This window comes from Parasteatoda tepidariorum, chromosome 1, assembly GCF_043381705.1.
Source record: "Parasteatoda tepidariorum isolate YZ-2023 chromosome 1, CAS_Ptep_4.0, whole genome shotgun sequence".
Classification (NCBI taxonomy): Eukaryota; Metazoa; Arthropoda; class Arachnida; order Araneae; family Theridiidae; genus Parasteatoda; species Parasteatoda tepidariorum.
The window spans coordinates 54,068,226-54,082,531 of NC_092204.1; the positions used below are offsets into that span (position 1 = coordinate 54,068,226).

A 14,306-nucleotide genomic window follows, 5' to 3' on the forward strand; every position below is an offset into this window, starting at 1 on the left:
CTGTTAGCCATTCCTTATATTTTTCATCAAGTGCCCATAAATTATTAAAAACACACTTTCCTGGCATTTCTAACAATTTCACATTTGAATGAAGTATCAAAGCTACCACGTGTGCTATCAGAAGAATTGAATTTCTCGAACCCTATGGATGTAGAAGGTCAATGCAGGTCCTCAGCTGATAAAGTACCTCTAAGTACTGTCTAAAAATAAGTCAAGACCTCTACCCACCTGCAGTATCACGCTCCCCTCTCCCCACACTAAATTTTTTTCTTTCAGAATGATCCAGAAAGAAAAAATATTTTAATGAAAAAAATTGATAATAAAATAAAAACAATAAGAGCGTGTTTTCTTCTACTTGCTTGTAACCCCTACCCTCACATGCATTCAAATGTTCTACCCTCGATGCAGGATCTCATTCTAGGCGAAAGTCGTACTTTTTAACTGTGGATATTTTCCTAAGATAAAAAAATTGTTCCAACCAACTAGTGATACTAGAAATTAAGGACTTTTAAGAACCTTGAATTAAAATTAAGTACTTTTTAGGGCCCTTAATTTTCAAAATAAAAACTAAGCAGTTTTTAAGGACTTTTAAGGAGCGTGGGAACCCTGCTTTACATTGAATATTTTTTTAACGTTAAAGTGTGCAGAAATGCTTTGACTTATTGATCACGATTTTTCTGCTTTTCCTCTTTTTTTCTCTCTAGGCCTCTTTTTTTAGTTTTGTCTTTCCCCTTCATTTTAAAATTTTTTCTTGACAACTTTATGTTTTTTAGTTTAAAACATTTTTGATTCTTTCATTCACGCCTGGAAAGTCTTGAAAATGGGCACCTATTTTTGAAGAACTTGAAACATATCGACTGTCATTTCTCAATTGCATATTTTTGAAACGTAGATATACATAAGTAATGTGTAGATATATTATTTAATTTTTTATTCAATAATATGAAAGGCATAACTGAAACATTATTATAATAAAACAAAAGAATTTACATCATTTCTGAAATATTTATATCAAGTAAAAAAAATATATACCTACTTATTTTAATAATTTTTGTTACATTAATTATCTGATTCATATTTTAATGGTTACTTCAAATTAAAATTAGAAAATGCTTAATATTTACTTAGAAAGTTATTGAAATCCATTTTATATAGTAGGATTGTTTCAATTTTTTTGTACATTTAATATCCTTTTATTGTTTTTTTTTATTTAACTAATATATATATATGCGTGTGTGTATTTAGAACATGTGTTAAGTCTGTAACACCTGCTTTGGTGTAGTAAAATCTGGCGCAGCGTGTGTGGTGGTGTGGCATACCAGACGAAATTTTTTATTTTTAGGCGATTTTTGAGGATGCGGCTTGTATACCAGGGCAGCGCTTCTCTGCAAAATTACGGTGGTATTTTTTTAACAATAATAAAGCTAAAAACAAATTACCTTTGATTGCCCAGTAGATTTATCTTTAGCTAAGTATATTCTTGCAATAGTTCCAAAGGGTCTAAAAAGTTCCTGCAGATCTGAATCTCTCACATCTTCTGAAAGATTGGTTACTCGAATTGTAGGCGTTTCATCTAAATAAATAAGAATTATGTAAGTAAGTATAAAATAATGCAATATAAAATAAAAAATGAAAGCTCTTAGCTACTCCTAAAGACTAACTAAATATAATAGTTATAAGAATTTGATTTCCCTTAAACTATAAAGTACAAAATATTTGATTACATTAGCTAAACATTTTCAATGATATTTTTAAATATTTCTACAGTTGTTTAAATATTCCTTTTGTGCTAAAATAAAAAAACTGTTTTATGTTTGAGAAATATATTTTATATACATATCTTTACATCTATACATGCATACTTATAAATTACTTTAGAAAGCATTTAATTGTATTTCTATTTTACCTTAAGAAATAATTTCCTTTAAAAACACCATCACTAACAATTTGAAAAAATATATGGAACTTGAATGTTTTAAACATGACAAAACAATATAATACATGAATATAGATATTACTGATTTTAATTTAGCATTTTACTAGAGTTGAATTTCTTTGTTATCTTTAAATAATAAAAATCCATGCTTTTAATTTAACAATAGTTTAACTAATCAGAAATTGAAAATGAAATAAAATACCTCTTCTAGAGGGTGTCATAGATTCTCCTCTTCTATTTGCTCCTTCCCTCATACTTGGAGGGACATATTTTCCTGCTTTTACTTTCTCTTCAGCTTGAGGATTCGGTGCTGCAGCTAGAACAATACGAAAATTCTTCATTGGACAACAATAAATATGTAATGCAGTTAGATAATACAGACACACAAGTGCACACCGTGCAAGGATACATTGGTGGCGATTCTCCAATTTTGCAAATACTTCTTTAATATTTATTATAATATTTAAAAAAAGTATCCACGCACACACAAAAAAAGTTTGCAGTGAGGAAAAGAAAATATGAAGCAGACAGCGTAATCATGTATGTAAAAATATTTTAATGTAATTTCATTTGAGCTAAATTACTAATATTGCTTAATAGGATAATTACTTTATATGAATGTAGTTCTATGTATAACTATTAATATTTTTTTAATGTTCTTAATGTTAATGTGCATGTATATATAGATGTTTTTTGTCAAGAATAAATAAAAATATTAAACAGTTAACGGTTTTCGTAAATTTAACAAAATTATTCTATTATTAAAAATATGGGCTTGCAGATACTTTTGGATTGTGTGTGCAGATACTTTATGTTTTTATCTTACTATGGTGTAATGTAGAACAATTTCAGCAAATACAATTTTCATTTTCATTAACATTATTTTTTTTCTCACCAAATATATATTAAGGCACCTACAATTTTTTAAAGAAAAATACTTAGGTAATTATGAGGTGCATTTTTTTTCTGCAGTACTTAAACTACACAAATAACAAAAGTAATTTCTTTAAATGCTCAGTTTTTTAAGTTCATTATTCTTACAATATAGTGAAAATACAAATAATATTGCAGTTGTGTTTTTAAGCTCTAAACATCTTGAAAGATTGCTGTAAAATAATTCTGAACATATTTATTCAAAGGTTCATGATACACCATGTTAATTCTGCTTTAGTAATTTATTGTATTGTTTCTGTACCTCGCATCAGATCAAAAAACAGACACTATAATTAAAATCATATACTACAAAAAAAAACTAAAACTAAATTTTTAAAACATCAGTTGAAATCATTGACCTTCTGAAACAAAGTATCTTTGAGCTAAACTTGAAGAAAGCTAAACAAAATGAATAAAGGAGGGGGTGGGGAAAGCAGACATTTAATCTATTTTGACATAGCGGAAAATTCTAGTTTAACAAAGAGGGAATTCATAGAACTGAAACTAAGAAGTAAAACTGTTTTAGAGCCATTACTTGCTTTTCCTTTACCTTGGTCAGCTTTCACAAATCTTTCTTAAGAAAACATCAATTTGTTAATTGTTTATAAAATTGAAAACAGTACTTTTAACATAAATATTTCTATTTACTCACCACGGTTATAGATTAATCGTTTTATTTATTTTAAGCGTAGTAGTTGTATATCTGAGCGTATCTGAAGCACAGTTTCAGTACATTGTTCATTGTCGAGGATTTTCTTAACAGCATTTTACTTCATATTAATTAAAAAAACTGATTAGCTAACGGGTTTTTTAACTTAACATTTCCATTTCTGCTTTAATTTAATACCAGAGTCAAAGCACTTAACTATTTTATCTAAAAAAGACTTTAGTAGTAATTTTTTTTAGCTAAAATCTTTTTAACTTGAAATCTTTTGAAATAATTGTAGATAACAAAAACGATCACCTAATAAATTTCTGAAATTAACGCACCTTCTTTTTTCGGGAATAGAGAAAATATTGCGTCAACTCTGGGTTGCAATTTTTGATTACGAAATAGCAAATGTCTGGTAGGTCGGGTGTATAAGTCGACCGCTGTTCGTAAGCCGATCATTATTCCTTCAGACGTCATGTGACAAATTATACTGGACCTGTGGAAAATGTGGACTCAAATGCTATTAAAATATATACTAAATTCCAAATTCTTTGGATGGGGGTGAAAATAATTTTTTGTGGGACTCAGCAGACGAGGATGGAGATGGATCCATTGCAGATTGGGATCCGTGTGACAATAATGCTTACGCTAATGAATCTGACACAAATGATGATCAGGAATCTTTTATGATACATTTACGCTTTCTATGATTCGTTTTAAAAGTTTTCATTGAGTTATATTTTTTGAAATTTTCTTGAATATTTGATAATATCTTCTGATTATTTTTATTATTTTCCTCGAAGAAACAACGACAGTTATTTCATCAGTTTGACACGAAATTTCTGTTTGGAGCATATACTAGGAAACGGTTTTGTCAAAAACGAAGAAAGTTTAGTGAAATTTGAGTGTTCATTTTTACAGTGTTTATACGATAAACACTTTTTCCCTATTATAATATGCACAAATTTCTCAGAAAAACACTTTTTTCCCTTTTTTTGTTTTGCTTTTGAAAATCACGGACTTACTATACGCAACTTTCTTTTTATTTTATGCCGAAAAATAATAAAATTAAAATATCCTCAGGCAAGAATTCCTTTTAGACTTGTCTGCAGACCTGCCAACCTTAGAAAATAAAAAAGCAGGAGACTCTTTCTGTATCACGACATAGCGCAATATTGAAAATTAAACCTGATTCACACTTCCTACAAGAAGTTTATTTCAAAATATATTATTTACATTACATAAAATAGACCACAATAAGATTCTGACACTGACTAACAAAGATACGTGTTCTTACTATAAAATATAAGGTTCTATAGAATTATATTAAACCATATCTTTCGATTTTTTCAAATTTAGGAAGAAGTTCAAAACTAACAAAATATGTCAATAATGAATACAATACTTTATAAATGTATTTCTTAATTTTTTTTTAACTGCTACTGTTTTAAAACTGCAGATGTTGCTGATTTAGCATTATTTAAAAAAAAAAAACGGCATCTATAGAAAGTGAAGCCTAATGATGTCCAAGATATCTCCGATTTTGCCATTTCATTGGTTATTGCTGATGTTTTGGTTCACACTCACCGTAATTTTTAGTGATGTTGCTATGGGGCAAAATTTTTCTAAATAAATGCCCAGCATGATCTGAAGCACAAGTTGGGAAGGAAATTGCACAAATTGTTGTTTTTTTTCTCTATCTTGCACTAAATAGAAAAAAGCAGGAGAAAACACCCTGAAGGCCTGAGGGCGAAGATTTGAGACAAAAGCAGGAGACTCCTGCTAAAAGCAGGAGAGTTGGCAGGTCTGTGTCTGTATTAAAATGTCGAAGTAAAAAGCAGTTCCGAGAACAGTTCATGAAACAATTGAAAGCTTTCTGAGAAATGAGTAGACACATGTCCTAACTAGAGATGCTTAATATGCCACATGAATCAGGCGACAGGCTAGAACGAAAATTTCTTACAGAATTTTTTATAATTTTTATTGAAAAGTCAAATATTTAAAAATTTCTTTCAAAATTTTTTCAAAATAAAAAAATAAAATAAAAAAAAAAATATTTAGAGGTAATTCAAACTAAACCAAGCCATTTTATAGGGAGAAATTTCAAGTTTTTGTGGCCACTTTGATTACTGTCATTCAGTTGTAACCAAGAAGTCTGACTTGTCTCAGAATGCTTAACAATAACCTATCGCAAGCGTAAAGAGTAAAATACCTTAAAATTTGACACATACCAGGTTTAGGTTCTTCCTTCAACAAATCTGGTAAAGTACCAAGCTTATCCTTGTAGGGACACTGAGTTGTCCAGTGATCATCTTTGCAAATACGGCATTTCACCATTTTTTGACCTTTCAATTTAGCTAATGGATCTTCTTCTTGTCCCTTCTCTTCCTGCAACACAAGCAATAAAACTTTATTAAATTATCACTAACTTTGCATAATTTGAAAATAAAATTAAAAAAAATAAAATATTTGGAACACAGATTTTTTCTGGTAAATTGCATTTCTAAAAACTATTATAACTACCAAAAAAGAAAATAATTATGTATCTTAAAGTGAATTTAGAGATATAATGTTCCTTCTAACTAATTTTTTTAAAACCTCATTTTTTAAAAGCTGAACCCCAGCACTGCTAATGTATATCTGAAATTAATTCCATCAGAATTTATCATTTAAACTTTGATAGAGTAAATATTATAAAGAATGTCAGTCCAAGGGGCTTTACGATTTGGTTAGATGAAAATAATTATCACAAAATTTTAACATCTAAAAACATAATGCTTTTCAATTCTCTTGATATGAAAAATTACATAAAAACAAGTTTTGATTCCTTTAACATAATTTTAAATAACTCTCAAGAATTGCAATTTCTCCTATATAATTGATTAACAATAAAACATGAAATTAAAATATAATTTAAAATCATTAAACATCTTTTTTTAATAGATAGTAATTCATAATACAATAAAGCATCATAGCACAGATGAAAACAATAACTTTTTAAGTATAAGAGTAGGAACCAGGTTTATCAATACCCAGAATTCATTAAATTAGAATTTTTTGTAAGATTGGTGGGTAACAAAACAATTCCGCATTTACCCTAATGAGTAATTGCACCAAAAACACAAAAACAATATTTTTATCACAGTAAATTTTGACTCAGAAGAAAGTTTTTCGTTGTAAAACTTAAATGATTTCATGTTGCTTTACTGTGTGTTCTTTTCACATTGTTTAGCTGTATATACAGTAGGGAACCGATTATCCGGAACGATCGGGACCATCGCTATTCCGGATAACTGATTCTTCCGGTTTTCTGAATCGCTACAAAAAGCCGTTTTTTTTTATTGTTAAACCCAACTAAAAAAAAAAAATTGGAAATAATCGGAAAAAGAAGAAAAAACGATGAAGTAATACACTAATGATTCTTTCCAAAACGATGGTAAGGTAACCATCTTTCAAAATAGAAGAAGAAAAAATTCTAAAATCTTATGAGGAAATTTTTTTTTTTGAAAATGGCAGGAAAATGTATCAAATTTTGTTCCGGTTTTTTGGTTTTCCGGTTTTCTGATTTCCGGATAACGGGTTCTGTACTGTATAAGACAAAGTTAACATTTTTCTCACTTTAAATCAATCAAGTGGTATCAAGATGCATATAAACTTCCAACCATTTCTTTCAGAAAATATATTTTCTCAAAGCAATAACATTTTTTATTAAAACAAACTTATTGCAAAATTTAAAAACTAAAATGGTTGCTAAAATAAGAAAATTTAACTTTGATTTTAACAATATAGTATAGTTATATAGTATAGTATAATATAGTATAATTACCAGCCTGTACTTGGCTGGTAATTAATGTGCTAATTAAATTTGTTTAAGTTTTGTTCCTACTTTATTTCTTTAATGATAAAATTATGAATTACATTTTTCAGTTCCTATCTTCTTTACCTTACAGATATAATCTGTATAATTTTATTAAACTACGGCACCTAATCTGATACAATTTTATTTTTCCATGTTAGAAAATATTTTTTTAAAACTAAAACTTAACTAAAAACCCTACATTATTTAAAAGAAGTAAAAGCATTAATGAATGCTCCATAAAATACTGATTTTAATATATTTTTAAAACTTAATTAATAATCCTAGTAGTAGAATATTAAATGAAAAGATAATAATGAATAAATAAAAATGCTTTTAAGTACTTTTCAAGCTCTTTAAAAATGTTTCTTCTTTGTTTGAAAAAAAAAAAAAAAAAAAACAGGATTAGGATTTGCACTGTTGTAAATTTTTTTTCTTTCAATTGTTAAAAGTTCTTCATATACATAAAATCAACAAAATGCAAAAACATTTTCAATTACTTTACATAAACATAATAAAATAACTACTTTCTGTTGAAGGTAAGGAAAAATTCAGGAAATCATGCTTTGTTTGCAATTTAAGACGACAATTGACAAAGAGAAAATATCACTTTGTAAAAAGAGACAATTAAGCACTTTTTACAATCCCACAATGAATAAAGCAAGGCCTTTTAAAAAAAACATAAATTAAAAATAAACACCTTTTAAAAATTATACGCATTCTGGTTTATAGCACTCTTTAATTATAATATTTTTTTCCATTAAATTTTTTCAATTGTTATCTGTCGAAAAGTAGCTTGTATGTCTCTAAATAATAATATGCTTAATATGTAATTAATTGCACACTATAAAGTGACATAAACACGGCATGAAATGAAATGAAAATATATCAATTAAAAATATACAAACCTCTTTATTTGATAAAAATTGCATGAAGATTTCTTCACATACAATAGTATTCGAGGGATTTGGACCAGGAGGATCATTTGATGCTGCTCCAAACTTCTTCCAAGCCTTAAAGGGAAAAATATAGAATTTTTTTTAAAGATGAAATCTGATATCTCACAATTGTTTTTTTAAGACAAGAAAAATAATAACTTCATTACCTTACGAACAGCAATAGACTTAGAAACCATTTTTCTTTCAATCTTATAGTACCTCACAATCTAAAAATAATAAATAATTTTAATTTAATACAGAAATTATATGAATGTACCAGGGTTAGGGTTTTGGACAGGACATGTGGGTTTTACTGTCTTAAACTGGATAAAACTGTCCTAAACTGGGTAAAACTGTCCTAAACTGGGTTAAACTGTCTTAAAGTGTCCAATACCTTGAACTTTTGTAAAAGGTAAAAATTCTATAGGTGTAACCATTGTACACATAATAATTACATGTATCAATAAATATTTGATATTTTTTATACAATTTACTATTAAAAGAAAATAATATAATATAATAGGAAAAGGTTTATAATTTTTGAAGCTCCACAATTCATTGAACAACAAAAGTGAATACCTAATCCTTTAAATATAAATATGCTTTTAATACTGATAAATAATATTTTTGCATAAGGATAAATATGGCAATATTAAAAAATAATAATTTTTCTTAAAAAAAATACTAAATTTGTTCAAAAATTAACCTTTTATTTTTCACAATATTTTTTTAAAAAAATTTTATAATTTCTGCATCACAGGATGATAAAAAAGACATCTATTTTTAAAAAAAATTGTTTTTAAATATAAATATATTAGTTTAAATTGAAAATACAAAATAACTGAAAAATGTATTAACAGTTTTGAAGGGCATAACATCAGTTTCAGTTACTGACACTGGTGATGTATCACCACTATGCTAAAAGAATTGAACATGAATGAAATAAAAGTATTCTTGAATAGTACTATAGATAAATAAACCTGTTTATGACGAACCAAGCACTTAGTCCCTAATATTTTAACCTGTATGGCAAGGCCAAACTTCAGTTATGTACTATTGAATGAGAGGACCAATTGAACTTGATTACTGATTAATCTTCCTTTGTTTAAATTGAAGAGTCAAACAATATTAATAAAACATTATACTTTTAAAAACAAATATTCTCTAGTATATTTAATTATCAATATGTTATTAGTTCTATGTTTATTTTACCTCTTAAATATTGTTGAGATAAAATTGTGACATAATTTGAGTAAAAGGGTTTTGGACAGTTTAAGACAGTTTTGGACAGGACGGTTTAAACCGTGGATTAATCCATTCTGTCCTAAACCTTACCAACCCTGGAATGTACAAATAGCCTCTAAAGGTTAATAGATGCAACTGTAATATAAAACTCTGCACTACTAAAATATTACTAAAGTAATATAAAATTTTATTACAGTGGACACAAAGGCTGAATAATAATGAGGAAAATATTTCAGAAATTACTGAAGTTAAGAATATAGAAAAATAAATTATAAAAATAAAGTGTGTATTTCCTCGAACCATATATTTCAGTTTTTAACCTTGAACTATATATTGCTCAATTATTGACTAAATAAATAAAAACTAGTAAGAAACTCAAAATAAACAAGTTTTTCATCAATTAATAACAACTTTTTTTAGTATGGTCTACACACAGCTATTAATTTTTTTTCAGATTAAGATTAAAATACTTAGAAAGATAGAAATAAGACAATGAATCTATACATTTGCTGAATTAATGTTTTATTTTTAAATTCACATAGAAGATATTAACATTAAAACTAAACATTTTCTTTCTTTGTTTCGATATTCATAAAAACTGTGGGTGTATATCTAGCACAAATCAACACTTCTCAAATTTCACGGAATTAAAACTCTTCAACATATATGGTTATTGTGTAAGTTACTTCCACATCCTTCTATAGAAAGAAAAAATGAAAAGAAAAATGTGCTAAAACACATCTTGACTATAAAGAAATATTTTAAACAAAGTTGGTACACATAACATTGTTATACAACTTTATACATAAAAAAAAAGTGTCTTCATCTACTAATAGTTGAGTGGAACTCATAGATTTATTAAAACCCTGATAAATTTGATAAAGACCTAGAAGCTATTCTGAAAGATTTCTTTTTTTTTAAATAAATAAGTTTTAGACACTTTATGTGTTTGTTAATGTTAATATTTATGGGCTAGTTTAACCCTTAATATTAGCATATATTTTTCAAATCTGATTTCATTGTTGTTGAGCACTATTGAATCTGGCACCCAGGGGCAAAGATCAGATATGCATTGACAATATTATTTTAATGTATACTTTCTTTTATTAATAAGTATGTTTCTCGCTAAATATTGGTCTACTGTTCTTAAAATTAATGTTTCAATGCAAAGACCTGACATATGCTGACCATTTTTTTAAAAAATTATTTTGTTTGAAGCAATAAAAAGAAATTTTTGAATATAATGAGGTTGGCAAACTTGTTTTTAGCACCAATAAAAGTGACCTTTCAAAAGAATAGGAATGAAAAAAAAACCAGAAGAGCATCAACAAACCAAATCAGAAAACATCAAAACAAAAAGACTACATAATTTCAACTTAGTATAGGCTTATTACTTACTTTAACTTTTTTCCCTTCATCATTATGCTTATATTCAGTAACTATCTTCTTATCACCTGAAATAACTTCTCCAGCAGGTTGTAAATCAGCTAAAAGTAAAATATAATTTGAAAACTATTAATAAGGTTATAAATTCAAATAAAAAAAACATAAGAAAATATCTATTTTTATAGAAAGAAAAGGGAAAAAAGATTTAAATTAAATCTATAGTTTTAGATGTCTTTAGTTAATTTAAGTCTTTGAGTTTTGATGCCTCCATATAACAAAGGAATACCAAAATAAATAAATAAAGTTAAGAACAACATATTTTTTACTTAACAATGCAATGCAAGTTTTTATACTACATTAGAGTGGTACCACCAAGCTTATAATACACTTATAAATAGGTATTTAGATATCTAAGATATATTAGAACAGAAATCATTTGGATTGGAATGGGTAGCAGAGAGGAAGACAATCAAATTAGCAGTTACAAAACAAAATTACATGTAAGACTATCGCTTAAAACTCCAAAATAATGGTTTAAGCGAAATTTTAGAAAATTTTGTCTGAATGAGTTAGTTTTAAAATAAATATTCATTAAGTAGTGATGCAAAGACTCCATAAGTAGAGGTGATGAAATGTTAGATTTTTAGGACTATGTAAAATCAATCACACAAATATATATAACTAATTTCAATTCAACGAAAAACATAAAATAGTAAATATTAAATTGATGATATATATGATGATGATATATATGATATATGATATATATGATGATATATACCTTCTCCTTGTTCAACTTGATCAGCCCAACTGATTGGCTTGGAACTAAAAAAAAAAGGAGGAAAAAAATTATAATCAATGTATTAGCTAAATTTGATTTAAAAAATAATGTTATGCTCAAAAACTCCAATTTTCATAAATGTGACCATAATAAAATGCAGTACCTTTCACTGCTCGGTAAGCATAGAAATATAAAAATTTAGTCTTTGAGCAAATAAATAAAAATAAACCAATGTTGTTTCGAAACACCACACACTTTTAATTTAATATCCTTAGAAAAAATATTATATAATGTAAAATATATAATATATAAAATAAATATTATATAATGTAAAATGTATATTATATAATGTAAATTGCATAATGTAAAAGTTACAACTTCTAATTATTAAATTCTTTAATTTCTAATTTTGAAATTGAGAGTAGGTGGTTAAAAAAATGTAAAAACAAAAAAAGTAAACCAGGGGTCTGTCTAGGTTTTTCTGAAAGGTACCTATTTTGTGAAAATTTAGACATAATTTGTGAATAATTAAAAATTATATTTAAAAATCAACACAAAAGTATGGATTTATAATTTCTTAAGGGATACAAAAATAAAATTTAAGGAAAAAGTATTTTGTGAAACTACCGTTTTTCCTAAAATTGAATTTGTGAAACTACCGTTTTTCCTAAAGCTGTCTTTGTGAAGGTACCGCTAAACGGTAGTAAATTCGGCCTGGACAGACCCCTGTAAACAGACATCATAAATAAATATTAAAAACTATTAAAAAAAAAAAAGATTCTGGCATGAGCAATTGGAAAATGGGGTCAAGAATACAAAGAATAAGTAAATAATTAATTAAGAAGAGTTTAATATTTTGGTACAACAGTTTCAGAATCCTATTTTCCAAATTGAATAGGTATATTTTAGGATTAAAAAAATAAAAATTTCCCCTAAGAAAATACATTTGCAGGGGAATTTTTTTTTAAATGCAATCAATAATTAGTATATTGCTACGAATTAACTAAGTTTAATAACTTATCTACTTCTCTTATACTGTGTATATCTCAATGAGAGAAAATGTGTTCATAACTCTGAATGTTACTTCAAGGTATTCACTGTAAACTTATTATTTTTAAAATTTTGGACAGTTTAAATCATAGGTACTTAATTTATTTCTAACTTTCAGAGAATAATCTTTGTTTTCTTCAAAGTTTGGGCTTGATACAAAATAAACAATGAACATTAATTAGAAAACTTGGGAGAGCTCTTGACATAATATCAATATGTACAACATATGACATAATATCAATAGAAAAATATAATATATTATTTTAAAGAGAACTTTTAGGCTTAGTCACCTTAAACTGAAAAAAGTTTTGAAAAATATCAAATCATTACTCTGCTCTGGATATAATATTTTCGATTAACTGAACCAAACTACTTACATATTAGAGCTAAACCTTTGTAACAAGTAAAATAAAATAGCTGCCTACTATTGCAAGCACTGCAGAAAACCTGTTTATAATTCATATCTGTACTACTTAAAATGTTTAAAATTGTATTTATATATGCTGCTAGAAAAGAAGTTCCTATTTTTATCAAATAAAACTAAGATTACTCGTTAAAAAATTCCTATACTTTTGTAGGTCACTTGCAATAACAACTGCATAATTATTGTTAAGGTTACATATATAAGATTGTTACAAAAGGGTAGCTAGTTAAATTAAACGAAAAAAATTCCCCATTACGACTTCTAAATATCAATAAAAAGGTAGTAATAAGACACAAAAATTATTTGGATCCAATAATTTATTTCGATCCTCATATGTTACCCTGAAAATCACGTTCATTCAACTTTGTAAAAAAGTTTTAATATCAGCTCAATCCAATTTGTTAAATATAAAAAGAGGAACAAGCCCTTATCCTGAGATTTAAATTTTCGTTCTTAAAAACAACAAATATAAATAAAATAAAAAACACTTGTTGAAGTTTTAAAACATGCATAGGAGTTTTATAATAGAGCAGGGAGAGCTATACAGTGAGAAAATTGTTTTATTAACAGAAGCAGATCGAATAGTTTTTTGAAACTTAAACTTAATGGAATATATTATTCTCTATAAAAGCCAAAATTTTTAATACTTACTCCATCGCTGACGGCATTGTAAAGTAAATCGTATCGTCAACAAATTATTTGGTAAGCGGGATCGGATTACTTCCCTTCACTTCATCAATGCGGTAAAAAAATTACAGAATCTATGAAGTTTACGCTTTGAGCTTTTATATTGACTTTATTAAAAATTTTAAACAGATGGCAATAGTAGCAAAAAAATTTGGGTCCTGCGTTGAAGGAGAATCTGATTAGCCAAAAATATTTTCCAGGTTCAAAATAAAATAAAAAATTCAAAAATACAATCAAGTTCTCCATTTTTCTTTGCAGGGATAAGAAGTGCTGGAATCGCATTCAGCGAGAAATGCTCTATTCTATTTTCCATTGATTCCTTATTTTCACGACAAGGCATAGAATTGAAAGTTGTGGAATCGGTCGTTAAATTCTAACAAATATTAAATATTTATTTTACTTTATGTACGCACGATTA

General features: G+C 27.0%; 1 protein-coding gene across 1 annotated transcript in view; it reads right to left on the reverse strand.

The window, feature by feature from the left end:
- The window catches only part of LOC107438017 (eukaryotic translation initiation factor 3 subunit G), a 19,576-nt gene extending 5,510 nt beyond the window's left edge, over positions 1 to 14,066 (reverse strand). Inside the window, exons 1-8 of the mRNA XM_016050175.3 lie at positions 13,853 to 14,066; positions 11,728 to 11,771; positions 10,959 to 11,047; positions 8,483 to 8,542; positions 8,286 to 8,390; positions 5,753 to 5,909; positions 2,139 to 2,252; positions 1,440 to 1,573 (exon numbers count right to left, since the gene is read on the reverse strand). Of these exons, the coding sequence (XP_015905661.1) occupies positions 1,440 to 1,573; positions 2,139 to 2,252; positions 5,753 to 5,909; positions 8,286 to 8,390; positions 8,483 to 8,542; positions 10,959 to 11,047; positions 11,728 to 11,771; positions 13,853 to 13,869 (720 nt within the window). The 5' untranslated portion in view covers positions 13,870 to 14,066. The remainder of the gene's footprint in view (positions 1 to 1,439; positions 1,574 to 2,138; positions 2,253 to 5,752; positions 5,910 to 8,285; positions 8,391 to 8,482; positions 8,543 to 10,958; positions 11,048 to 11,727; positions 11,772 to 13,852) is intronic.
- Positions 14,067 to 14,306: the final 240 nt, after the last annotated feature.